The 26,971-nt window shown below is 32.4% G+C and overlaps 2 protein-coding genes across 4 annotated transcripts in view; one reads left to right on the forward strand and one right to left on the reverse strand.

The window, feature by feature from the left end:
* Positions 1 to 26,971, reverse strand: part of LOC100180461 (dynein heavy chain 10, axonemal) — a 43,907-nt gene that overhangs the window by 12,344 nt on the left and 4,592 nt on the right. For 2 of the 3 annotated variants that reach the window (XM_026840583.1, XM_026840579.1), the window contains exons 13-68: positions 26,738 to 26,920; positions 26,075 to 26,279; positions 25,660 to 25,820; positions 25,135 to 25,311; positions 24,746 to 24,896; positions 24,256 to 24,342; positions 23,450 to 23,670; positions 23,303 to 23,392; positions 23,024 to 23,188; positions 22,513 to 22,655; positions 22,184 to 22,263; positions 21,908 to 22,063; positions 21,480 to 21,647; positions 21,144 to 21,298; positions 20,880 to 21,017; positions 20,650 to 20,780; positions 20,027 to 20,129; positions 19,551 to 19,753; positions 19,202 to 19,379; positions 18,690 to 18,847; positions 18,212 to 18,380; positions 17,958 to 18,036; positions 17,380 to 17,513; positions 16,901 to 16,974; positions 16,609 to 16,818; positions 16,286 to 16,454; positions 15,568 to 15,698; positions 15,344 to 15,440; positions 15,042 to 15,165; positions 14,697 to 14,859; positions 14,403 to 14,536; positions 13,899 to 13,975; positions 13,563 to 13,667; positions 13,136 to 13,293; positions 12,553 to 12,795; positions 12,010 to 12,193; positions 11,707 to 11,816; positions 11,036 to 11,194; positions 10,705 to 10,886; positions 10,315 to 10,451; positions 9,732 to 9,875; positions 6,943 to 7,062; positions 6,491 to 6,763; positions 6,240 to 6,425; positions 5,766 to 5,921; positions 5,508 to 5,656; positions 5,144 to 5,246; positions 4,744 to 4,968; positions 4,202 to 4,331; positions 3,854 to 4,035; positions 3,393 to 3,583; positions 3,047 to 3,154; positions 2,712 to 2,847; positions 2,312 to 2,430; positions 2,033 to 2,165; positions 1,669 to 1,797 (exon numbers count right to left, since the gene is read on the reverse strand). In XM_026840583.1, coding sequence (XP_026696384.1) covers positions 1,669 to 1,797; positions 2,033 to 2,165; positions 2,312 to 2,430; positions 2,712 to 2,847; positions 3,047 to 3,154; positions 3,393 to 3,583; positions 3,854 to 4,035; positions 4,202 to 4,331; positions 4,744 to 4,968; positions 5,144 to 5,246; positions 5,508 to 5,656; positions 5,766 to 5,921; positions 6,240 to 6,425; positions 6,491 to 6,763; positions 6,943 to 7,062; positions 9,732 to 9,875; positions 10,315 to 10,451; positions 10,705 to 10,886; positions 11,036 to 11,194; positions 11,707 to 11,816; positions 12,010 to 12,193; positions 12,553 to 12,795; positions 13,136 to 13,293; positions 13,563 to 13,667; positions 13,899 to 13,975; positions 14,403 to 14,536; positions 14,697 to 14,859; positions 15,042 to 15,165; positions 15,344 to 15,440; positions 15,568 to 15,698; positions 16,286 to 16,454; positions 16,609 to 16,818; positions 16,901 to 16,974; positions 17,380 to 17,513; positions 17,958 to 18,036; positions 18,212 to 18,380; positions 18,690 to 18,847; positions 19,202 to 19,379; positions 19,551 to 19,753; positions 20,027 to 20,129; positions 20,650 to 20,780; positions 20,880 to 21,017; positions 21,144 to 21,298; positions 21,480 to 21,647; positions 21,908 to 22,063; positions 22,184 to 22,263; positions 22,513 to 22,655; positions 23,024 to 23,188; positions 23,303 to 23,392; positions 23,450 to 23,670; positions 24,256 to 24,342; positions 24,746 to 24,896; positions 25,135 to 25,311; positions 25,660 to 25,820; positions 26,075 to 26,279; positions 26,738 to 26,920 — 8,376 coding nt within the window. Of the gene's footprint in view, positions 1 to 890; positions 1,057 to 1,250; positions 1,367 to 1,668; positions 1,798 to 2,032; positions 2,166 to 2,311; positions 2,431 to 2,711; positions 2,848 to 3,046; positions 3,155 to 3,392; positions 3,584 to 3,853; positions 4,036 to 4,201; positions 4,332 to 4,743; positions 4,969 to 5,143; positions 5,247 to 5,507; positions 5,657 to 5,765; positions 5,922 to 6,239; positions 6,426 to 6,490; positions 6,764 to 6,942; positions 7,063 to 9,731; positions 9,876 to 10,314; positions 10,452 to 10,704; positions 10,887 to 11,035; positions 11,195 to 11,706; positions 11,817 to 12,009; positions 12,194 to 12,552; positions 12,796 to 13,135; positions 13,294 to 13,562; positions 13,668 to 13,898; positions 13,976 to 14,402; positions 14,537 to 14,696; positions 14,860 to 15,041; positions 15,166 to 15,343; positions 15,441 to 15,567; positions 15,699 to 16,285; positions 16,455 to 16,608; positions 16,819 to 16,900; positions 16,975 to 17,379; positions 17,514 to 17,957; positions 18,037 to 18,211; positions 18,381 to 18,689; positions 18,848 to 19,201; positions 19,380 to 19,550; positions 19,754 to 20,026; positions 20,130 to 20,649; positions 20,781 to 20,879; positions 21,018 to 21,143; positions 21,299 to 21,479; positions 21,648 to 21,907; positions 22,064 to 22,183; positions 22,264 to 22,512; positions 22,656 to 23,023; positions 23,189 to 23,302; positions 23,393 to 23,449; positions 23,671 to 24,255; positions 24,343 to 24,745; positions 24,897 to 25,134; positions 25,312 to 25,659; positions 25,821 to 26,074; positions 26,280 to 26,737; positions 26,921 to 26,971 lie in introns of all 3 variants that reach the window. The other variant, XM_026840580.1, reaches the window with a different exon arrangement.
* LOC100184409 (arylamine N-acetyltransferase, liver isozyme-like) lies at positions 7,274 to 9,712 on the forward strand. The gene is made up of 3 exons (XM_002131089.4): positions 7,274 to 7,845; positions 8,071 to 8,257; positions 8,528 to 9,712. Exons 1-3 carry the CDS (start codon positions 7,501 to 7,503, stop codon positions 8,872 to 8,874), a joined length of 879 nt encoding a protein of 292 aa, XP_002131125.2. The 5' UTR covers positions 7,274 to 7,500; the 3' UTR covers positions 8,875 to 9,712.

A 26,971-nucleotide genomic window follows, 5' to 3' on the forward strand; every position in this document is an offset into this window, starting at 1 on the left:
TATTACGAAATAGTGAGGATTCACACGTGGATTTATTGCATCATAATAGCGTTTGTTTGGCCTGGCAATTGATTAAGACATAATAGCAATTCACACGTTGATTATTTGCGTCATAATAGCGGTTGTCCCCTTGATTATTTAGCCTGCAGTTGCTTGAAAACAGGTTGGATATTTGCCTTTTCGCGTATGCGCATTAAAGTATCTATAGTTTGCAAAAATTATACTTTGCACACGCGAAAGCAACGCCTCGATTTAAAAAAAAATCACTGACAGCAAGGGAGCATAGCTAGCTCGTCATCGGAAAAAATAATTTATTCAAAACATGTATTTTATTACATTCGAAATATTCTATAGAAATTTCCATCAGTTGCAAAACACATCTAACTGAAAATACGTTAATCGCCGGCCTCACTTCCAAGGTCTCACAATCTTTATCGCGTCCGCCGATCAAACAGTATTGCCGCTACGCGTTTCTGAAGTCACATGGACGATGTGTGTTATTCAGCTTTTTAAGCACAGGAAACAAAAACAACTGCGAAGTTTGCCCGATCAAGATTATTGCTAAATAACAAATATCTGCCGATTATAATAACCCTGAAACCTAAATAAAGGCCATTATACCTGGCGCAAATATGCAGCGTCTTTCGAAAGAAAGTCGTAGTTAGTATTGAATATTTATTTTCAATAAGGGTACCCTGGATTTTCGAAAGTTAGGCACATTTGGGCCGCGGGCCACACTATCATGTAAGACCGGAAACTGTCTGCGGGCCGCTCAAAATCCCGTCGCGGGCCGGATCTGGCCCGCGGGCCGTAAGTTGCCCGCCCCTGCTTTAGGTTATAAAAAGCGAAAACTGATGAAAATTTTGTTAATGGAGGATGAGATGTTAAACCTGGTTAGACCCGATGGCATCAACATCCATCTCCATCAAACTTTTCAAGAAGTTTCCTTCTGACATCATCGCTTTCGCCGTTTTCCATGAAATTTCTCGATAACCTTTCATCACGAGGATACATTCACAAATAGTCTGTACAGCTTTCGGTGGTTTCGCAAATGACCTGTGAAGTTGTGAATATTGAAATATACTAACCATAAACCACCTACTGTTGATTATCTTCTTTTTGTTTAACTAAATAATCAAAACAGCATGAATTTAACATAAAGGAAACAATAATCATTTAACTACACAGCTAGGAAAACACACAATGATCCTTTTCTGTAATCTTCTAAATTTATATCATATATTTTTTACCTAATCTCAGTGACATCAGATTTATCAAGATCTTGCAAGGCAAGACGAGCAGCTTCAAGGGCAGGCATAGCTTCAGCGAGTGATTCTTCCGCATCTTTCTTCTCAACTGCTATTACCTATTAGAGAAAAATAAAAGTTCAAACTTTATATTAAGACTTGAGCTACCAAACTGGGTATATTGTGAAAATGCATGGACACTCACTTTAAGTTTATTTCTGTTTTGGAAGCGGATATTTACCAAAACAGTATTTTTACGTATACATTAGTGCGAGAAATCAAATATATCATTAGTCAGTAAAATCGACAAAATAAACCAATCTTAAATTTTTAAAAAACAAAACAATGTTAAATTATTTAAATTGTATCATTCGAGTTTCTCCAACGAGAATCAACCTAAAATAAATCAACTTTACACAACCTTGTTCTGCTCTTCAATCTCTGTAGCTTTTGCCGACGCAAGTTCCTTCTTTTCAGTTGCTGTTTGTGTTTTGATTGTGATGTCACTGAGAAGAACTTCACAAGCTTCTGTTTTCTCAGTCACTGCCACCTTGATTTTAATATTTGTTAATTTCAGGGTAAAATATAGCATGGTTTGCTGGTGCCTTGGTTTACATTGATTATGTAAGACCATTTGAGTATTGCTTTTCCACTACAAAAAGTTACATTAGCAAACAAACAAATTCATCAAACTGTGGGTAAACAAGGTAGAAACAGTCAAGAAGAATTGTATTTTTTAATTTTGATGTATTTGATTTAAAACAATGTATTATTGTTCCCCTTACTTTCTGCACAGCAAGTTTTTTGTTGAGTTCATTCAGTTGTTCTGTTGCTTCAGATAATTTCTGCAGACCACCGTCCAATCTTTCACACATCTTCAATATTTCTTGATCTTTCTTATCCAGCAATCCATTGTAACTATAACCAAGTAGTTTATATGTCATCAAATATAAGCAATCTTGTACAAATACACACTTCAAAAAAAGTTAACCGCTTTATTACATTGTACAATATTGATAATGCTTCAACCAAAACTGTGAAATACAAACAATTGTATTATTCACCTGTTGATGAAATCAAGATAATTTTTGGGCGTGACATAATTGTTTCTTCTCAGTTTTTGAGCAAACAGCTTGCTGTAGTTGCCAACAGATTGATGAGCAAACACGATGTGACCAACAACCTGATTTTAAAACAAGATCACAATATGAAGAAACCAAACAGCCTGAAACCTAGTTCTTTAATACTCAACACTGATTGTTAAACAGTGACAGCTACATTTAATAAATTTTACAGACAAATGTTCTGCTGTAATTACTACAAAGCATAATATTATCCAATAACTTTATCAAAGGTGTTATATAAAGTTGCTAAAATTATTAAATTATGTTAATTTCTAATTGGTAAACCAATGAGAAACTCCAAAAATGAATTACTATATACTTGAAAATATATATGACTTACATGATCGACATGTTCCTCAGGTATCATTTGATTTTCACCGAGGAATGAAGTGGCGACAGCGAACAAAGCTTGTTCGGGCCACGGCATGAACCAATCAATTACTGTGTTGTTAACCATGCCAGGAAAGTTACGGCATCTGCAAGTCACATACATACTAGTTAGGCCAGTGTACCTTAGCATATAGTGATAAAATATCAGCAGAACTACTTGTTACAGGGGTTTGATGCATCAGTGTTTAAGTATAAAAACTACAATGGCAAAAATACTTTAGAAAGCATTGACATAATTAACATTGTTAACTGGAGATTATAAAAATAGATTGACTTTAAACCAACCTGACACGCAACTGGTCACCAACAGGAGACATAGCCAGCACAATATGCAAATTATCTCGACACTTGGTAACAAAGTATTGCCATATAGATTCCTTTGCTGGACCAAACCTGTAAAACAAGTGTTAGTATAAATAAACAATATACCTGAATAGATAAAAACATATAAGTCTGTATGGGAGTTACTTGGTGAGGTGATAAATTATGATTAATTTTTTTCCCAAACTGATAATATTTAATATTGCAAGGGGGCAGAAATAGGAATTACATTAATCTGTACAGATTATAAACTATTTTTAAGAAAACATGTCATAGGAACATCTTAATCTGAAGATTATTTTAAACCAACCCATTCTTTGAAGCTTCATCTCTCACTGATCCAATGATGGCTTCTTTCTCATCATCAGCGAACAATGCCGGTACCATTCCTGACGTCAACATATTGTTGATCAACTCAAGGAATCCTTCCTCTGCCACATGAGAGTCGGTAAAAAGGAAAACTGTCTTCTTGTTCTCAATACCAAGTTTGTTGTAAAGAATCTGTTTTGGTTTTAGGTTGTTAAAACAGGGTACAGTTTTTACAAAATTAAGTATATGTAGGAACACATGTATAAATAAATTTTAAACCAGCAGTTTCATTACACAAAAAATGCCCCACTGTCAAAAAAACAGAGTTATACATGTGGTAACTTGTAACCCATGTTGTAACAAATGATGTTGTCCTGCAGGGTTATTAAGTTATATTTACTAATTTACATGCAAATACATGGTAATCAAAATATATCAAAAAAATTCAAACTTAATACACACTTTAAGATCTTCTCTAAATGCCAACTCATCATAACCACGACTCAATGCAATTTCAAAAACATCGCATCCAGCAGAAAATGAAGCTAACTTGGTTAAGCTCTGTTTGCCAGAACCACCAACACCAACCAACAAACTATGTCCATGGTCCATTCGTATGACACGATGTATTCGTGTAAGATGATCTGGTTCAACATAAAAACTGGTAAATGTCATAGGATTTGGCATCTACATTCCATGAATCTACCGTATGGTACTTACAACTACAAGCAGATTAACTTTAAGAATGAAATTACATTGTATCTTCTAGTGCACTAAATAATAGCAAATAATTTGCAGAAAGTAGAATACCTAAAGCATCTTCAAACAGAACGAGGTTCATGGCTGTATGATCCTCATTGTATTCTTCCAAGATTTCTTGAAACAAAGCTTTTGCTGCATCAAAATCTTGAACATCTTCGTATAATCGTGGTTCAGATTCCTATTTATGCAAACAGACGTAGTAAACTGATTTCTTTTTCATGAAAGTTGAACATAACATGATACAAATATAGGTTACTGGAGTTATCATAATTTTTAGATTCTTTATCATTTATATTATGGTTGGCATGAAAAACCTCAAACAGTATTACACAGACGTAATGTTACCTACTATAAACGTGATTCATACAGTTTATACAAACTAAAAAATGCATAACATCAGCTATTTGCCAAAGTTCTTGTCAAAGCAATTACAGTGAGCGATCTTGTACAAAGAAATCCATTGCTGTATATTGTCATTAATTTTGACTACAGAAATAATGTGATTATAAATCATAATCTAAGTTACGAAACAGTACATGTGATATGTATATAAAACATAAAAACATAGTCGTAAAACATTTCTTAACTACCTGCATTGCTGTTCGATAATCACCAAACAAACACGGATCTCTGCTGACAAAACTTTCAATTTTAGGGAAGTTTTCTTCAACAAGTTTTTGTATTAGAGCTTGCGTGGTTGCTTTGTCCTTTTCATCGATCAATCGATCGTGAAAGACCCGAAGACATTCATTTCTCCACAAACGAATAAAGTTTTCAAGTTTTGGGAAGCGTTCAGGTGTAGAAGTGCATATTCCCTGGAAGAAAAGAAATGTAATTTGTAAAATTTATAATTATTTTTATATCTTATCTTTATTATTAAAGTTGACAAACTAGTATCTATACCACCAAGTAAAATGACTCTCACAAACATATCTTTCAAAAGACATTCAAAATAGTATTTTAATTGTAGGCAAATGTTTTAATTCAAACCTGATAAACTCTGGACAGATCTCTGAGGTTGAAGATGTAATGGAACTTGGATGGAGTTGGTGGAAGATCATTGACGATGTTCTTGTACAACTCAAGTGTGTTTCTGTATTATGAGATGGACAGACTTAAAAATGATGTTTTGTTTTATTCTATTAATATAAATACAAAACATAGAAACTAGAGCAAATGAAAGCTTCATTAATTTGTATCCAGGATAAATAAACGTGATACCAATGTTTAAGTTGCATCATGCAGTCATACAATGCAAATTATATCTAGATAATTTTTAATTATAAATCCTGTTAATTAATTTCAGATAAACTTCAAAGCTATGGCCAAGAGAATATTTCTTTCTGCGACTTACGTAGTAACACGTTGAACACAACCCTGGATTTCTTCACTGAAAGGAATAGTGTGGCCTTCAAGTATTGAGTTGTAAATTTTAAGCAAAGATTCATGAGCTGGGAACGTCATGTTGAAAACACTGAACAGCGATAAAAATCGAGGATCCACCTAAAGTCATTTGTTGCGAAGTTATAGCTTGATGTCTCAAAAAATAATTTCATTTTAACTGATGTATTTAAAATGTGCTAAAAATAGGCACATGTACTAAACAACTCACCTCATTCCTACCACCACCAGCCTTGCCCATGGCTGCCACATAACTGAGATCACGTAAGTATTTATAATAAAGCTCCTTTCCTCTGTCATACATTCCACCTTTCTCAAGAAGAAGTTTTAACAAAGCAATTGGTTGTTGGGTTCCGTATGTATCAACCTGAAACATGTAATTTACATCATTAGCATTTGGGCCTGACCTGAACATTATATATTTGTGGTGCAGCAACATTTGAGTTACTTTAGAAACATTTTTTCTACATGTTTATGTAGTAGACAACTGTTTTATTTAAAAGTTGGTATCCAAAATGGTAAACATTACCATAGTTTAGTTTTACCAACTTTGGCAATATAGGAAGACAGTAATAAAACATTAAATATGCATGGTTTGGCACATAAAGTGTAATTAGATATTCAACCAACATTTGTCTGTATTTGTTAACACATATCTTAAAAATTTAGAAGAAGGAAATTGAACCTGTGGCATGTTCATGTCATCCATGAAGACAACCAATCTCTTCCCAGGTGGAGGACCATAAAGATCTTTGGTTCTCTTTTCTACATTTGCTTCCAAGTTTCTCTGAACATCCATGGATGTTGTTCGTGATGAAAAGTTGATGTGCAACATCAGATGAGAATCTGCATCTAATCCTCTCAAGAAGTTCTAATAATATTTTTTATATAATTTATTTATCTATTTTTGTACTATAGCAACAACTATACACTTACTTGTATTGTTGCTGTTTTTGATGTTCCTGTTTCACCAACAAGTACAACTGGGCGCTTTATTGTCACCATAAGTTTTAACAACCATGTTGTTCTGGTTGTGTCAATGGTTGGCACCAAAATCTGGTTGTACTTCAATTCTGGGTCATGTTCATATTTTGGGACAATCTGACTCCATGGCAACCATGCATTCTCATCGATATCAAAATGGTAATCGTACAAAGTCGAATATTTGGTTGGAATTTCACCAGGACGAGCGGGAGACTTTTCATCATCCTGACATAAAGTCACCATTTGAATTTAAATAAAAAAGGTCCAACGAGGCTATTAGGGTGAGATGTTAGAGTGCCATAATGCAAAACAGAAGAGTTAAATGCAGAATAGCAAAATGTTTGATTTTTTTGCAGATAGTATAAACCTAATTTACAAATTGTGCGTTTGTACAACATACTTACATTTACACCAGTCATGCTTGCAAGTTTTTTAATAAACTCATCAAATGTTGCACGACCCTCTTCAACCAATGTTCCTCCAACTGACCAGTACATTGATTCAATGAACAAACATTCCAGAACCTTTAAAACGCACAAATTCATTATCATATTATACAGGTCTTCTATAAATTCCACCATATTTTGATAGACTTATTATTACAAAATGCAGAAAATCATCTAGCTATGAAATCAACAACCGGTTATGAGAAGGACAAATAAACATCAATAAACATCAATTTTACATCAGCAAAAAAATGCTGTTGTGTATTATTTTTTAAAAATGACACCAAAAAGTGAGTCGGAACTTAAGTCATAAGATAAAACAAGCTCAATGTTAAAAAATTGCAGCACTGTCAATTCTATATGGATTGCACCATGTTTTGAAACTGGAACAGAAAAAATGCCCTTGTTTACTTAGTCATTATTAAGGGTTGACACAGTGCAGACAGACAGGAAATAAATCATTTAACTGTTTCATGCGTGGAAAGAGGTTCCACTGTATTAATACCTGAGGTTAAGATGGGACATGATATCCAAGATATAAAGAAATACTTGGAAAGAATAAATTATACAAGTAGGATAAGTAATGATAGCTCTACACTTAGTGAGTTATGCCAACACCACACAGAATATAATCCATTTGAAAACCTTGACATGTTTGGTGGGGAGAGAAAGAGACTTGATTTTGATAAAGTTTATAATGATATAATTGTAAAGAAAAGAGGTGGCTGTTGTTATGAACAAAACGGTTTGTTTTACTGGGCACTGAGAAAATGTGGATATGAAGTAACAATTGTTCAGTGTGAAGCATTTATCAGCGAAGAGAAAGGATATGGACCTAGCTTTGATCATATGGCTTTGTTGGTAAGAGTTAATATAATTTTAAACTTGCAACAATGGCTGTATGGGGCTAATGGTCTACATTGGTGTAAAACTGTATGTTTGTTTATGTTTATTATATTTGTGAACAACATGTATATAAATACTTGAAGAAATCAATAATATACAGAAACTTGCATTAAATATATATGTATGTGATAAAGGAATAAATGTATCTCATACATTACTCTTACATTAACTACATTAAAGGTAACATGTGATGATGGTTCAGTGTGGCTAACTGATGTTGGTTGGGGTGGCACCGGGTTTATTACACTATTGAAATTTGAAAGTGATAAGGAACAGATACAAAACAATGGGGTCTACAGGTTATTAGGATCAACCCAACAAAGGTTTTTGTTGCAAAAACTTCAAAAGACCATTATACAAGTAAATGGTAAACTTATTATTTAAACTTGAGTGTAACTTATTTTATTACCCACAGGTTACAGGCAGGCGCGCTAACCACTTTGCCACAGCGCCGGACAAACTTATGTGTATAAATAAGAAAATTTAAAACTTGTCAATTAAACTCAATTAAATATGCTTTAGGTAAAAAAAAGAACCTATATTAAGATAATCTTTTTAACAGAAAAAACATTCCTGTATACACATTAATTTTACATGTTTAGTTCTATAAATATTTCTTATCTTGACCGAACTACAGGTTCAACGAAGATAAAAGTAAAGGGAAAACAATGGAATTCGATTTACAGGTTTGACATTATTCCAAGAAAATGGGAAGATTTTAAAGAAATGTGCGAATATCAGCAAGATGATGAAGACAGTTACTTGATCCATAATACAATTTGTGCGAAACAAAGTAAATATGGTAGTGTTGCCGTGAGGGGTTGGATGACGTTTGAGAAAATGTTTGTGGATCCAATGACTGAGAAATACAAATGGAGAAAAGAAACAAAAAGTCAAGAAGAGTTAAAAGAAGTTCTTAAAAAATATTTTCAGGTGGAAATCAACTTTGACTTAAAGCCAGAAGCAAAATTTGAAGCTGATTAATAAAATGTATATAAAGTAGTGAAGTCAGTATCATTATATAACAGTGACTCTTATTCTGTGGGCAGCTAACTAGGTTGACAAAGACTAAAATGTTACAAGAACTATTTGTAATCTCTTACCTTGGTGAACCACTTTTATTTGCATTTTTTTTTGTTCAAATATTGGAATTTTTGTTATTATTGTTTTGCTTAAATATTTTAAAAATTTTGCAATAAGATAATTCACAGTTTCTTAGTATCCTCTGTTATAGAGCACTCTTAAAAATATATATAACTTCAGCTCGCTAACTTTGCAGACAAATAATTATTCTTCTGCTTTTGCCATCAAGTATGCAAGTGTTGCTGCTACATTAATAAAGTCTTATGGTACGGTAAAAAATGCTGATATTTTAGAGTTGACTCTATACTGAAGATGAATGACTCAATTTATATAAACAATAGGTAACTTTCACTGTTAATTTGCACAAGAGTCAATATTGTCTAAGATACATATACATTTCCAATCATGATATGTAAGATAACTGTGTTAATGTTGAGAGCCTCATATATAACTTATATCTATTAAAATAAATAAAGGAAAACATTTTAGTTTTTGTGTAAAGTTTTAACACCCCTGTCAATAAGAGATGGAGATTTGTCTTAAACAATATAATTTTTTAAAAAGAACAACGTCATCCAAAAAGAACAAAGAATAAGAAAATACTGTTGAATAGTACTTTTTAAAAAAAAAATGGAAACCCATAAAAAAAAACATTTAAAGATGTCCCACCTTGCCCTGCATTTCATCTTGCCCCACTTTACCATTTGTTGACATGACTTAACAGACAAATACTAATGAAAAAATATTGTTGTACTCACAGTAGGATCACCAGAATCCACTTTATATTCTTCAAGCAGGGCATTCAACATCATACACAGCTGGGTGAGCATGTTAAGATTGGTTTGTGGGACAATCAACTTCAATGGTTTACCTTGCCTACCATCCACCAAACCCTCATATACCTGTGTTATATATTGCATGGTTACAAAAATACAAAACATTTTTCATACAATAAATTTAAATGATTAGGATACAGAAATCATGTGTATGTCATTATGATTTATTTGTTGGTGTGCAAATGATTTTAATGAAATGATATAAATAAACCTAGATGTTTACAGCTGTTGCTTTCTGTTTCATTAACTATCTTTCTGTCATTTTCATGACCAAACTTGATGCATTTTTATGAATGAAACTTGATTAGTTTTTGTTATACGTCAAGTGGTTGAGACCACTAAAGTGTTTTTTCATATAAATAAAGCTGTATATTCTAATATTTAAACTATTAATTTGAGGATTTTAAATTACAGTACCAGTACAATAATTCTTATATAAAATATATTGTTAAACACCAGTTTTTGGTAACACAGCAGTTTGGTCCAAAGTCCGTATACGACTTACCAGATCAATGCATGGGATTGTATACTTGGTGTACAACTTGTTTAGAAGATCTTGTTCTATTTTACTGCTACGTAGAGAGATCCACTTCTGCCAGTATGGATCATAATTCAAGTTCTTTGGATCAACATACACCATACCTACAACACAAACAGTGCTATCAGTTGCAAATACATGAAATTGATTACAATAAAAACATTTTATAAGATGTAAATTTAATGAAAATTTACATTTTGAAGACAAATTTTTAAAAGCACTCTTTAAACTAGGTTACTTACACAAAATATACATTTTTTTGTTTTCAATATTGCACACATTTTCATTATATGGTTTAAAATGAGGTAGCTAAGTTTATAATAATACATAAATGTTAGAAATATTTGTAAACCATACCAGCTCTTGATACAGTGGCGGGAGATGCATATTGTAGATCTCCAACTTCAAACAAGAGAGCACAGTGACCTTGTAATCGAATACGTTCACCGTTAGCCAAGGTCAGTAATTTGTTGTCGTCCATCACAGAGTTCATGTTTTCCACCCACAATGCATCTACATCTCCATCAAAGAGAATGTATCTACAAATGTGAGATTACAAGATCATTTACACCTGAACTACATTGTTCCCACAAAATGGCATTCAAGTTTTGCGGCTGATAGACTCTGGTATAGATGTCATTACTTGCATATGAATATATGATTTCAATTATATTCTTAAAAAACGAACCTTTTTTCTTTCTTCTCTGTTGGTTTATTGACTTCTCTGAAGATGTTGGACAAGACGCCATCTGTCCAATCTCTTGTTATGGGATCCAGGATACCGTACAACTCAATTACTGTCATTGCTTTTGAGTTGATAATATGCATCTTTGTATTCAAGCCAAGCCTGAGACAATGAATAAGATGTTGGATTTAAAAGGTTTTGCTTAATAAAGGGTATCAAAAAAAATTATTTTAATACAGAAAAAAATGTTTAAATAATATAAACAAATATAGAAACCAGCAAATTATCAAAGCTATTTAAATTGATGGCCACTGCGGTTCAAGCATAGCCAACACTGAATCTAAATCGTTCCAATCAGTTTAGTTGGTATGTTGCCACATTCTCTAACCATTGCCACTTTCGTTATTGTTTGTATCTAGAATCATATATTTAAGGCTATGGTATACTTGGATCTTTAGGAAAGATTTGTGGCAGAGTAAACACTTCAAGTCTTGCATTTTACCTCATTTTTCTAAATTATTGTTAATTGGTAATTGTGACATCCTGTCTAGAATCAAATGAAAACTACACTACATAACAATTAAAAACTGATCAAAATCTGAAAATACTGTAAACAACATAATTCGGACATATATATTTATAGAAATATCAGTGCTATGGTAAGTCAGAGTTACTTTGTTTGTGCTTGAGCAAGTGTGTTGATGACAACTGACTTCCCACCACCCGTTGGTCCAACTATCATTGTTGTGTGACGTGTCATCATTGTTTCGTATAATTGCACAACCTGTTAGTGCAAACTCTTATATTGGTGTGTATTGATTATAATTATAAACCATTTACAATTGATTAAAACCCTTAGTTGATTCGGTTAAAATATTTTTTTTTTACAATCAACACTGAAGTATTGAAGAAAGGACAATATAAATGTAAGACAGTTTTTTCAACTTAACAACTGTCAAATAACATGTTATACTTACTTTGTCAACTTGGTTTTCAAGCAAGACATAGTTGTTACCAAGTATGGCATCCTCCACTGCATCATTGAAGTTGGGGTAACGTACACGAGGGCAGTCAAGTCCAGGAAACAAATCTCCGATCAAACCAAGGAACAACGGAACATCCTCAAATATGAACTTTGGAAGATTCATATCACGCAATGCTCTGATGAAGAAGTTAGAAATCAGCATCAATGTTTTTACATACAGTAGTCTTACTTATAGATTTAAATACAGCAGACAGTTGAAGAAAAATACATAAAGATAACAAAATAAATTGTACATACTTTAAAAAACTGCGGTGAAGAACATTAGTGTATATGTATTGTCGCCAATTGTTTGTTATGGCGAAACATCTTCAGGGTTTGCCCTTAAGCGGTTTGTCTAAAGACACATACGCCAGCAATGATAGCAGCGTTATGCATCGAAAATGTTTTTACTGGGCTACAGGCATAATATTAAACAAAAGAAAAGAACTTTAAAAATCTTTATAAAAAAAAACAGAATTCTATAACAAAATTTCACCTCATCAACACAACTTCTTCATGAAGATCAGCTGAACCTCTTTTCAAATCACCAGCCATAACCAACACAGCTTTAAGCGCACGGAGTCCAAAGTCATAATGATGTTGTTTGGAAAGTTGTTCCTTAGCAAGTTTATACAACACTGTCATCTTCTTCGCTAAAACTTTTGCCGTGAGGAATCCTTCTGAGAAGAGCATTATCTCACAGATCTGTTGCAGGTCAGGCACGATCACAACCACAGGTCTGCAGATTGTTAAATACATGTTAAAACATAAGGATGAGTAGTGTAACACAGTATTTACAAACACCTTAATAAAACGCAAACAAAAAATTACTAATACCTTTACAAAACCTAAATTCTCAAAACTGGCCACTCTTTGTCACATATACATTTATGTAAAAATCCAACAAAAGTGGGATCAAACATGGACTTATTGAAGCAACAGTCATATGTTTCACAATACCAATATCACTATATAAGAATTTAAATGTTGTTTAATTAGGTTTTAAAAAGTAATTTAAAGTATATATAAATTAAATTTAGTAACTTAAAGTAAAAAAGTAAACTATATTCCCCATTCACCTGAACAAAGCTTTCACGCTTTCAGGAAGTTCTGTACGACCAGCATAACCAGGATTCATCGTGATGAAAATTCCCATCCTTCCATCAAGGGAAATTTCTGTTCCCTCAAAATGAAATCTCTTCAAGTGATGCATAAGGGCATTCCTGATGGTTTGAACCTGCGTAACATAATAAACATATAGAAGTTTATGAACTGATTCCTTGAAAACAGATATTGTTTAAAGACAAAATATTTCTCTTTGCTCTCTTAGGCATTTTAAGTGGTATAATTACTATGTTTGTAACAAGAAATCATAGTAAGTCGTTTTAGAAGTAAGGGGTAAATTAGATGAACATTTTAATCTTACGTTAAAAACACAAATATACAACATAAGCAAAAAGTTTTTAAGTCAATTTCTGTCAAACAAAAATTATTTTAATATTTAACCTGAGATGACACAACCGAAAGCACAGAAGCGTCGATTCTGTTAAATTCATCAAAGCATCCCCATGCACCACATTGGGCAAGACCAGAGAATATTTTACCAACAGCCTATAAATAAAACCATTTTACATACAACTGGTAAAGTTATTTCCAATGATACAAAACTTCTTTTGATAAAAAGTAAAATTGCTGAATGTAAAAAAAACTTTTTAAAAATACTGTACACTTTAATTTTAACATGTTGTAATTCACAACCAATATATAGGTGTATAATCAAACACAATATAAAAAAACATAATGAGTGCAAAAAACTCTGATAATAATTATTATTCATCGAACCTTAAAATCCATCCCTTCCCCACAGTTTGTAACAACGCACAACAAACCAAGAGCTTTCGCCAAATCTTTGACGGTTTCTGAAAAAAGATGAAGATTGTTGATTTACAGTTATTGATACTAATTGAATCACAATGGTTGCATGAACCTCAAACAAAGTCCACTCAAACAGACATAAGCAGTCTGCAGGTTGGGGCAATCGGCCAAATCTGGCCTAAAAACATACAAAGTAGAATGGATCTATTTAAAACTGATTTATAGCAATGTACAATAAATTGATATATGGATAACACTACATGGCAAACATATAAACAATATATGAATAAACAACTTGCATGGCACAACACAAGTACCACTGGATTGAAACAATGGCAACTAGGTGTCTTTTCTAAGGACCCACATGGACCCCAGTAGTAACAGCATTGAGCATTGAAACCATATTCTCTGGTCTTAAAGCAGGTACTCCAACCACTCTGGCATATGTATATAATACTAAGTAGCACTGACCTGTTTTGCCAGTACCAGCAGGACCAGCAGGAGCCCCTCCCAAGTACATGGATAAAGCTTGTGTTAATGTCAAGTAGATACGATCAGTAAGAGGAGTGATGACAAGACGACCGTTCAACCCCATGTATTCGTAACTGCAAAGATAAATGTATTTACCTTGTAATTTAATAAAACATTATTGTATAAAAAATATGCTAAATTTTCCATTCTAAATATTTAGCTTTAAGAAAACTATTTATTAAAATACTCAAATCAAGTCTGTATGTTTAAGTAAATTTAGGAACAAATGCCCACCCGTATCCAAATGATCCCGTGCACTGTTTAACTTCAAGTTGATCTGATTCCTTCTCCCAATAAAACCTCAGTTGAGATTCCCATTCAAACTCCTTGGCATCGAGAATAGAATCACGAACAAAGGTATCAATGATATCACGAGCGTGGACATCAATGATTAACACTGAATATAAATCAATAATCTGTATTTGTTTTTTAATTGAGCATGTTGAACAAGGTTATATACAAAATCATAAGATAAAAGCAGAAGAACAAAAATATTATATTTAATCATTAGATAGAACGCAAATATTTAATGAATATCATGAAAAAACATAAACATTTCAAGTCCTTCATATAACTCACCAGTGTTAAACTTTTTCCGTTCATTTGAATTAAGCGGGGATTGAATCTTGGTTACCAAGCTATCTATCTGACCATGCATCTGCACTGCATAGTTCTTCATTCCAAGCTTATCACCCTTTCTTACCTGGAGTGAGAAACAACAATTTGGTTACAATATACAGTTTAAAACATTGCCTGATATTGATGTGTTACATTAACATACTTTTCAACAATTTAAATCTTAACTAAAACTGCTGTGGTTATTTCAGTAATTTCATTTTTTCTTCATAATTTAACCAAAATATGGTGCTTATGAATCCCACCTTATGAAAAACATCTTCAACCTCCCATGTCCACCATATCTGGTTGCCAGCCAACACAACCATACCTTGGTAAGGTAACATCCATTCAACACGATCTCTGCAACACAGAAAATAAAATGGATGACAAAACCACTTATAGTAAACACACTAACGAACAGTTTAAAACTTATGTAAAGTTTATTTTAGTTACATTATTTTTATGATCAAAATGAGGAAATGCTTACATTTCATGACAATAAGTAAAGACAGCTTCTTTTGTGATAAGTCGGTTTGTACTTCTCATTTCCCCCAACACAGATGTCATCCAATCCTCTACTCTGCCCTCCGCTGGTACGTTTTTATAAAAGTTCATTTTCTGAAAGTAAATAGAGTTAAAATAAATATAATACCAAAATAACAAACACAGTTAGTTTGATACATCTTTTGAGTTAAAAAATGAAGTTGAGTGAACCGGCAAGAAGAATCTATAGTTAATGGTTATGCGTGTTGAATTAACTCACATTAGCTAGTAACTAAGCTATATAATAAGATAGATATTTTACCATTTGATTAATATTGGATTTTAACATCGAGTACTCAATAAACTTTCCTGGACAAAAATTAGAAGTGAAGATTTTGTAACTTATTATCAAGTTAAAGAATCCTTGCAGAATTATCTCATTTTAAACACTTAAGAAGTCCTGCTTGAGACCAGCTAGAATATTATCAAACTACAGTAGGGTGGGGGAAGATGGGACACCTTTTAACAGTATTTTTTCATTCCATTTATCAGTAAACAAAGAACATTCAAATAATTATAAAACTATATCCCCACGACTCCCATAGACTGTTGTTAATTGTTTAAAACTTGATCAGGATACTTGGATATTATGTGCTAATGGTGTCCCATCTTCCCCTACCCCGCTATATAATTACTTTGTTAAGCAAATAGTTGCGACTTACCTCTCCCTCAGCAGAAATCATTCCCGCCACAATCCACTCCCCTGATGCTCCCTCCTGGAACTGGAGTTTGGAAATATTGTCGTACATTTTAATGATGTGCTCCTGGACACATCTGGGATCGCTGCTTCCAAGGATGCTGAGCAACTCATCATCGGAAATGAAGAAAAACCTGATGAAATATTATAAAATTACTGCACTGCTACTTTTGTATAAAAAAAACTACCTCCAGAAGTATTTATTATTGTATAAGTTAAAGAGTAATTTACTAACTTACAATGAGAAACTATAATAAATGAATGATAGCATTTGAAATGATAGCTAACCTTGGGAAAGCATTTCGTTTTGAGTCAAGATAATCATTTAATGATTTCTGACATTTTTCCAATCCATCACTTAGATTTTGAAGATCCTGAAGTCGGTTAGGAGCATGGCATGCATCTTTGATCTTTGGGTTCTTCACTGTGTCCTGCATAATCTTCTTAAACATCTTGTCAATGTTGTCAAATTTCTTTGCTTCTTCTGGAAGTTGAGACCTATTATGTCAAGTTAGGTTTATAAATACAACTAATTTACCAATGTATACCATCTTGTTTTACACTCACAGATTAAACTTACCTGATATCTCCACCAATGAAAATAGATTCGAGATACATCCATTTTCTTTGCACCACCATCCACACATCACATACCTGGAATAAAAAAATGGTAAAAAATCTTCCGCGGGCGCGGCGTAGTGGTTAGCGCCCCTGTCTGTACCCAGAGGTAATGGCTCGACGCTGCTACCATTGTTGACGCATGTGTCCCTGGGCAAGACACTTAACAGCAATTGCTCCAACCCAGTGGTCACTAATGGGTTGTCCAAATAATCAGCCATAAATAAAAAATAAAAATAATAAACACCAACAAAATAACATGCATGGTAACTCGTAAGCTGGCACGAGGTGTATGAACACCAGTGTTATAACAAGTGTCGTTTTCTGGCGACGCCAGGATAAAGTAAGTTACATTTATTTATTCTATCAAAAGTAGCGAAACAAAAACACAATGAGTTTAGCAATGCAAACTGAAATGTCATACACACAAAGATGGATTACCTCACTAATCAGAGAAAGTCCCTTCTCCCAATTTTGCACGGATCCAAGGAAAGGGCCAACAAATCTCGACGCAGACATACTTTGTAAGTTCATCGCATTATCATCCAATATCTGCATGACCTCATCCACAGAACCTTTCAATTAAAATTTTACTTACAGAATATTTGCAAACAAAATTATTATCATAGTATAAATGGGGATCAGATTTAAATCGAGTTTATATAAGTAAAATTATTCAAACTTAATTTTAATTTAGTTTGTAAAAATAATCTCATTGGCAAATGCTTCCCAACCTTAGATGAGTTCGAGACACAGCGAAATATACAAGTGCATTTAACAAATCTACCAAGGTAGTCTTTTTCCAAAGCAGTTTTGTTCATATGCATAATGTGTTGAGTAAGTGATAGAATTAGGTTATGTAGTAACAAACATAAAAAAAAATTAAAAACTATGAAAAAAATATGATGTAAATGTTAGGCACAGCTTGCTATGAGCATTAAACACAGTTAAACTTATTCATTAGAAATATTTATGCAATTTGAATCGTAAATACATAGTCATATTATCAACAAACATACCTAGAACAACTCCTCTGTCTTGAGTTCCCTTCATATATTTGATGACAACAAACTTCATCATCTCCCATGTTTCAACCACCTTATATTAAAAGTTTCAATTGAATATAAAGCTGTTTGTACTTAATTTAGTTTTTTCACTTACAAAAGTAATTAAAATACTAGATTTTAAAGACTCATAAACTATAAGTTTTAATAAAAGCTCATATTTATAATGCTTTTTTGGTAAGTTATCTTGGAAAATTATAAATCTTTACTTCTTTCAACCCCTTTTCAATGCTCAGTTCTTTTGAAGCAGCAGTGACAATCTCAGCAATTGTGTCAGCATAATTATGAAGTTGCATGGAAAATAAGTTTTCAAGGGTGAATGTGTCAGGATTCATATCAAAGTTTTTCCCAGTTTTTGTCATCAGTTCTTTCCAATGACTGTAAATATCAACAATATATAATGATATTTATTTCATAAACTTAAAAGAAACTTTTTTATTAAAGAAACTGATATGCTTTACGGTATAGAAAAAAAAAGGAATTTTTTATCACTCTTAAAGTTATGATGCTTAAATTTAGCAGATGTCACATATCATATATTGACAACTTTTATAAAATTTGCATTTGACATAAAAACGCATAAAAGGCAATATGGAACATAAAAAAATTATAACAAACATGAAACTTTTTATTTTCTCTTTGCTATAAAAATGCAATAAAGCTTAATGAATTAAAATAAGAATTTACCGTTCTCTTAGAGCTTCATTCTTGAGATCCAAGAACAAAGGAATCGATTCCTTAAATTCTCTCATCTTTGCATCAAGATGTTGAGCAGGAGGAAGAGCTTTTACTGGTTTTGGAAACTTTTTCAGTTTCTTTACAAAGTTTTCGATGCCTTCCACAAGCTGATAAGGAAAAACATAAAGTAAACAACACAAGCAAACATAGCTCGAATAAATAGACATGTACCATTATTAAATGGTTGAAAAGAAGCTGTATAAAGACGCATACAACGTTTAATAAAAGATGGGGAGGCAAGTTATCTACTGTATTTATGTTATCGTTACCATTTTTTATGTGCTGTTACATATATAAATCCAGAAAGTACCGGCACTAACATGTGTGGAAGATTAAACTATTAATTTCTGGTAAATTCGGTGATTGCTCAGTTAGAAATTTACTATTCGATAAGAGACTAAACAATTTAAATTAAATATAAATCAAAGTCGCATAGTGTTTATCACTAGATTAAAACGAACCAGATTGACGTTCAGGTTTGCCCATAAAGTTTGAGCCCACTCCTCCCTTGCAACACTCTGTTCTTGATACAAAGCATAAATCATTTCTAATCCTTTCATTTCGTTTTGTACACGAACTAAATTTGGATAGGGAGTGATTTGAAGGTCGAACAATTTCTCTGCATTTGTCAATTCCTGCCTAAAAATCAAGATTCAAATGCAACGTATATCTATAGATACAGGGTAAACAAAATAACAAGGTAAAATTCAATGTACATAATTTGACAATCAAAGTAAACGAACAAAAGTTTAGCAATAAACAAGCATATTTTTAGAGTATTTCAGTGAAGAGTATGTTTAAACAGCAAACCTGTCAGCTTCATATTTCTGAAGATCTTTTCTGAACTGAGTTAGAATTTTCAAGCCATGTTCAAGGTCGGCACCAACAGCACCCGGTCCTGATTCATGAAACGTGTCGGCAAAACCTTCAAGTTCTCCTTTAAACACGGTTATTTGTTCTTGTGTAATTTTCGTGAACTTGATTTTTACACTTGTAAGGCCAACATCCACAACCTGGGTTTCAAATTTAAGATCATGAGTTTTTGGTTGGTAAAATGGAAAGTGTGTTTATGTTGTTATCTAGCTTATCCTTCACCTGAATAAGTAAATAAAGCTTAAATAAGTTAAATGAAGAATTTCATCTTATTTATTGTTAAAGAAAAATGCTTGGATAAATTGAAGTTCCTGGCAATTTATATTGATAGTTAAGTATATCGAACTTTTTGGTTTGTAGGCCTTGAAGTTGTATAATGTGGTCAAGAACATACAAGATGATCTTCCTCTCACCTTGGCATTAAAAAACAAGTCATCCCATGTTTGTTTAATTGTTGAAACTAAATTTCTTTCTTCATCGGAGAATTCAATCTTGTACATTTGAATTGTGCGATACCTTGTGTTGGAAATATAAATTTGATTGTTTTCTTTAAATACACCAAGGCAGATAAATTAAATCACAAACAAAGATTCTAAACCATATTTTAAAAATGGTCTTAATCCACAAAACAATGGCAAAGCATCCCTAGTAAAAGGAAAGTTTAATAAGTTTTTAGTCACTGCGCCACTAATTATATTGTGCGGGCATTTGGGCAAGACACTTTACAACAATTGCTTCAACCCAGTGGTTGCTTATGGGTTGTTTAAATTGTGAGCCATAAATTACAAATAAATAAGATATTTCTTAATAATATAATATATAAATACGTGGTAAATCGTACGAGAGCATGAGGTGTGTGAAACAAAACACCTGTGTTATAACAACAGTCATAAGAGGATCAATAAATTACATTTATTCTACAGTTTAAAACTACACCTGACTGTACTAGTGCACGAACGTCTTCTTTACAAAATTTGACAAGTGTTTAAATTAGCTTAGACAGTAAATCTGATGTTTAAATTAGAAATAAATCAACCTTTCAATGATGTCACTTATTCTCATTTCAACATCAAGAGATATTGCTTTTGTGTTAGAAATTACGCCAAGAACAAACTTTAAGTCTTCAAGACTATCTGGGCTCCTCTGTAGATCTTTAGCCATTTGATTCTATAATAAATGAAATAAAAAATAAAAAATATCAATCAAATAAATAACTTGTTTACTTTAATAATGAAAACTGTTAGGAAAGTTGATTTTGTCACTTACCAACATATCTCTGAGAGAAAAGAGATTTTCCTTTGCAGAATCATTGAGTAATTTACCAAGAGATTGAACCCACATGAGTGCGTGTTCCTGCACTGTCATTGCAAGTGGGACAAGATTCAATTTCAAACATTGTTCATCCTGAAACAATTAAAATAAATATTTTATTAATTCCAAGCGTTTTCTGAGACAAAAGTTATTTTTTTGCATTTTATATTTTTGCAATGTTTAGCCATTATTGTTTCGGTTTTAAAACATCCAACTAACCTTTGGAGTGGCTTGTAAGAACACATCTTCAGCTATTTTGCTGTAAAATAGTAATTTATCATCATATGCAACACATGAAGGATTCTTTGCTGCAAACTTTTCCATCACAATGGTTTTTTCAAGTTTCCATAATGCTCGATATCTTTTCCATTTGGCTGAAAAAATAATAATTTTAACTCATGTTACTTAATGCAATTTATTCAAAGGGAATTAGATACTTTCTGACAGAAAAAAATACTACATTTAATGACGGCTTGACTTGTATGCAAATGTGAATAAAAAACAAAATTACACAATAATAAACACAGTTGATAACATACAAAATAATTGACTCACGTTGGCCAAGAAACTTGGTTAGATTGGATAATATCTTCTGCATGTTGCTTGAAATGGAGGTAAACAACTCAGCTATGCGAGGATTGGGTGCAATGTCTTGATAGAATGTTATAAGAACTGGTTCATCTTGACCTTCTGCTTGCTGAGCTGGTGTTTCAGCGCAAGTTCCTTGAATGAAGTTCAAAATAAAGTAAATTACTTTCCCTTGTACATTATGTAGTATCTATTATTTCATTTTCTAATGCTTAAAAACAAACAGCTTTATAGCTTGTTTACGACAATGTGATTTTAAAAAATTTTAAATATAAAACAGTCAGCATAAAGTCATGTAAGTAAAACCCATATCTAAAATGTTATCTACAAATCTCTGAATGACATTGGAGCAGTATACATTTTAACTTTAACCATATATATATATATATATTCACCTGCCATCCATCTCACAAAGTGTTTGGTGCTTTCCACACAATCACGCACACACTGCACAGTTAACTTGTGAACTTCATTGGCAGCAGGATGAAGCACGATCTCAGGTGTTGAAAGAATTGTTTCAATTTGCATCAATTGTGTGTTGCCAGTCACAGCTGAAGAAAAACAATCATATATTTAATAATATTTTTGTTTTTTGGTTTACAATTTGTCTTTGTAACCTAAACAGATTGGCTTAAACAATTTTTTATGAAAAATATATTTTTGTTGCTCACCATCATTAAAATTGGATAAGTTTCTGGTCACAAGTTCAGTGAGAGAATCAAACATTTGTCTCTCCCAGTGCTCATAATACCTGAGATAAATTACCCATCAATCAACTATTACAATATAGTTTCATTAGATTTTTATGACAAAAATATAATGTTTTTTATTTTCAATATTTTAACATAGTTGAATTTATACTTATAAAATAAATTTGTTAATACAACTGATTAATGCAATTAACATTCTTTTTAATATTTTAAAGAATCGTAAAGAAACATCACAAAAAATAAGTACACTGGACTATCTTTAAAAATACCATTGATAAAATAACAAGCACCTGTGCAATCTTGGTGACTTGCCAGTATTAGTGTGTGCCACCAGCCCTTCCATTTTAGTTAAGAGTGGACCAATTGCTCGATATTTTCTGCTTAAGGCCTCCAGATCTTTCGCTCGTTCTAACTCAATATATTCAAAGAACTCCTGTTGTTGAAACCAAATTATACATTATTTAAAAGCAACTGCAACTTCATATCAATAATAATAATAAATTTTATTTGTTTCTTCAATAACGGTAGCAAATAATTAGAAATATATCAAATGAAAAGACAGGATATACTGACAAAACAACAGTTGGTAAAACAGGCTTACAGTTAAAAACATACTTACATTTAATTGAAACAAAATAAGCGTGGTTGGTACACCTAGCGGACAGACGAGCCATTTATTTTAATTAACTTAAACTTCTAATAGAAACAAAAATGTGTGTAAAGACACGACCGATGATAAATTATGTAAAGGGTTGTTTAATAAAAATATTCATGTTTAAGTAAGCTAAGATACATTCTTACTTTAACATTTGGTAAATCTCCAGATTGCTTTGGAGGGATTTTTTTGAACAGATCCACATTACGAATCATCTGTATCCTGCTGTCGATATCCTTTGCATTCTTCTGTATCTGATTCACCAGAGATTCAAACTTTCCAATCGCCACCCCACATCGTGTAATATAATCCTGATAACATGTTTCGCTTTAAATTATATATTTTTCAGGTGAATTATTCTAAATTCAAATAGTATCATTTTTTTATAAACTTTAAAGCCAACAGAAAAAAAGTAGTTTTCTTACCTGTATACCAAGAGAATTCCAATTAAGTCTTTTATATCCAGGTTTTAAGACTCGCTTGAGTTCACGTATGTGTTCATCAAGTAACTGTGCCTGTGGGAGCAAAAGATAATAAACACAATGTAACACGGTATCAAAGAAACAATATACCTCTGCGCTATCTAGAGATGATAGGAGAGCATGGTATCTATTGAGCATGTGTGTCAACCCACTGATGTATGAGAAGTACTTATCCTCTTGGAGAGCAACATTCCTTGCAAGATCTGGCACCAGAAAACCAAGTTGTTCCATGTACTTAGTTTCAGTTGTGATTTCCTGCAGCTCAGGAGCAAAATTGACGATGTATTGAATTCCATCATTTTGTTTCGCATCTGTGTGTGAGCAGTATTATTATTGAAATTAAGAAACTCAAAAAATTCAAAATCTACACAGTACAACATTTTTAAATATGTAATATCATACAAACCAAATAATAGAGAGAAAGTGAAATTTATAAGAAAGTGAAATTTATTTTTTAACTTTACAGCTGCTTTTACACATGATTAGGTAAGAGAATCGTATGCGGGTTTATCATGAAGCTTTTGGCATTATTTCTCAGGCAAGGGATTTTACGTTTAAAAACTTTTCCATACACAAACAAATGAAGGGGAGTTTTAAAATCTTATCAGATTTATGAGACATCCTGTGTTTAATAAAAGGCAAACCCACAAAAAATTAAATATTTTTATACACAAATACAATGTACCACAAATTTAAAATAAAACTGTAGCCTGTCTGTAAAAGTGCATCAAAACGTATTATACTAGTTGAGAAACTACAAACGGTGATATATTTTGGCTACATTTTTTATAAAAATTTTAATTTTATCCATATCTGTCCATCAACATTTTTTTGTTGGTACAGCCCATTTAAATAATCATTTCAAAATAAACGTGTAGTAATTTCTCAAAACACACCTGTGTTGAAGATATCATTGAATTCATCATTTGAATCAACATTTTCAATATTCGCTGGTGTCTGGGGTGGTCCAGAAGAACTACCAGCTAAATAATAAATTAAGAAATAGTTTATAAAAAAGTTTGCGAGATTTTGCATACAGTTCACTACCTTTGAATTTAACTTATCATAAATCCATATGACATTGGTTTTCATTACAGGTAAAAGATTAAAGTGTTAATTAATATATAATTTAAAGTGTTAATTAATATATAATGCTGATGATTTCTTCAAACATGTGGACATAGATCACAAACTAATTTTGCAATTTCTCGTTTTGAGGTATAAAATAAAAATTAAGATTCATGGTAACCAATGTTTCATCTGCCATATGGCGGGACTTTATTATCATACCTCAAAATAATTTACTTACAATTAAACTTTTATATTAGGCTTGGGAGCACACACTCGCAGAAAATCATAATAACTGAGAAAAAAATAAAACACAACCTGCTGGTGTTGTTGGAGGTAAAGGATGTACAAGAAGATTCCTCTTAAGCAAACTTGGAAGAGCACCATCCACGTATTCTAACCACTGCTGGTACTTTGTGTCTTCGTAATCTTTCATTTGCCGAGCAACCAAAAGATATTTTGCCTTAGCCTGGAAAAAAATATGATAATTATTAAACTAGGTAAAGAGCTCTATGCTAATACTATTGTGCGCATGTCTGTATTTGGGCAAGGTACAGAAATTGCTTTAAACCAGTGCTTACTAATGAGTTAAAGAAATTGTCTATCGTTCAGAAAAAAATAAAAATACAATCACCAGCATTACCAGCTATATACTTGGTTGGCCAAACACATTCTATAATATTTTTATCCACTTTTAAAAAACTTACAGCTTTTCCCTGTTCAGTTATCAGCATGTCATCCACACTTTGAAACCTGATGATGGTGTGTTTCATCCTGTTGAAAAGGGATCGCTCCCATGAGATTGCTCCAGCTACCGGAGGTTGGTTCTTTGTTAATGGAGGATCATTCATCGATTGAAGAAAGAGTTTGTTGATAATTTCAACCTTTAGAAAAACGTATATTGTTTGTTGCATGTTAAGTAAAAAGATAATGTTTTACTAAAAGAATTTAAACACAGTCTTAATTTTTATAACGGGTTCAATCTGAAACCTTATTTCTCTAATATTCGTAGTCACTGAGTAAAGAGTTTTACATTTATTACAATATATGGTGTTATAACACAACTTATAGAATTATTCCGAAGCTATGATGGTGCAATCAAAACATCAATTTACTAAAAAGACTAGAATTATTTAACAGCTACTAAATATGAATCTTAAGTGTTGTGTCATCTACACACATACCTTAAATCAGATAGAACCAAACACTTTAATAAATATGCGTAATTTCACCTCTTTCATGTATTGAGCAAGTATATCGTTAAATTTTCTCATCATCTGGTTGTTTATTGCTTCCCTGGATCGAATGTGTTTGAATTTAAGCAACATATCAAACGCTCCTTCTGCTGATCTCAGTGTTTTGAAAGATTCATCAATGAAACGTTTTGCTTCAACTAAAGTAGATGAACAACAAACCAATGTGAATATGTCTTAATGACTAAGTAGTTAAAAATTATCTTATGCACCTTCACTATTTTTCACAGAGTCAAATGATTAAAAAATGCATACACAACTCTATATATATGTTTAAATTAGGAAAAATTATTTGGATTCCAAAATCCGTTTAAATTTGGAAGTACAAAATTAGTTTGAACTGGGTCTCTTTGCAAACTCTAATGTAAAACCTTTGCTTAGTTTCTGTATTTACCTTCAATAGCTTGCACTTCTCTTTCAAACCAGTTCATTACAGTTTTCCACATGGATGCCGATCTTAGTTCGAATGGATCAACTTTAACAGTTTCAATTGGACCAACCAAGCCGTCCACTCTCTTTAAAACATCCTCAATTCGCTTTGGGTCACCGGTGACTGCTTTTAACTCAGGCCCAAATATGTTGTAAAATTCCTCTAGGACCTAGTGTTTGGAATTGCGATAAATATCCATGTGAGAAAATTGTATCATTCTGACATATACTCAATATAAGCACATATACCAAAACTATATCAAACTATAATAAATGTGCTGTATAATATACAATGTTTATATCACTGCAATGTTTGTACCATTTATTTATGTTTACTAATCTAGTCAACCTCGCTAAATCAAACTGTTGCCGGTGCCGAATTTAGATCTATTACTTTGTACAATCTTTTTCACTTAAAAAACATCTTCCTAACAAACATGGGGCTAATGTTATTTCTGGGTGATGATTTTTTTTGTACACATGTTTAGTGAGAAAATAATGCAGGGCATAGGCAATTATTTTATATTAAGTGCAACTGGTTTATCCTGCCTAATTGGACAAGTTTGGCTGGGTCCTGATGTGGTTTACTGGTTCTATTAAAATTGTCCACCGTTTTCATGTCCATTACCTGTGCAACATTATGCAAATTCTTGCAGATGCCAGCCATGTAATCTGTACGATCAAATAAACGTTTTCGATCAAACTCCCAACGGGCATCCCTTCCAGAAGCTTCTATCTTTGCTCTCACATCAAAATAAGTTTCTTTCCACAACTCAAGCATGTGACAAGCTTCTGATGTCTTTAATTTAACCTATAATAAAAATAGTGTTGGAAAAAATATTAAATATTTAGTGTGATGCAT

Source organism: Ciona intestinalis, chromosome 1, assembly GCF_000224145.3.
Source record: "Ciona intestinalis chromosome 1, KH, whole genome shotgun sequence".
NCBI classification, from domain to species: domain Eukaryota; kingdom Metazoa; phylum Chordata; class Ascidiacea; order Phlebobranchia; family Cionidae; genus Ciona; species Ciona intestinalis.

Coding starts and splice junctions, on each gene's coding strand:
- LOC100184409 (XM_002131089.4), top strand. CDS start 7,501: ATGGGACATGATATCCAAGATATAAAGAAATACTTGGAAAGAATAAAT. Junction 7,846..8,070: donor TTGATCATATGGCTTTGTTG/GTAAGAGTTAAT, acceptor ACTACATTAAAG/GTAACATGTGATGATGGTTC. Junction 8,258..8,527: donor GACCATTATACAAGTAAATG/GTAAACTTATTA, acceptor ACCGAACTACAG/GTTCAACGAAGATAAAAGTA.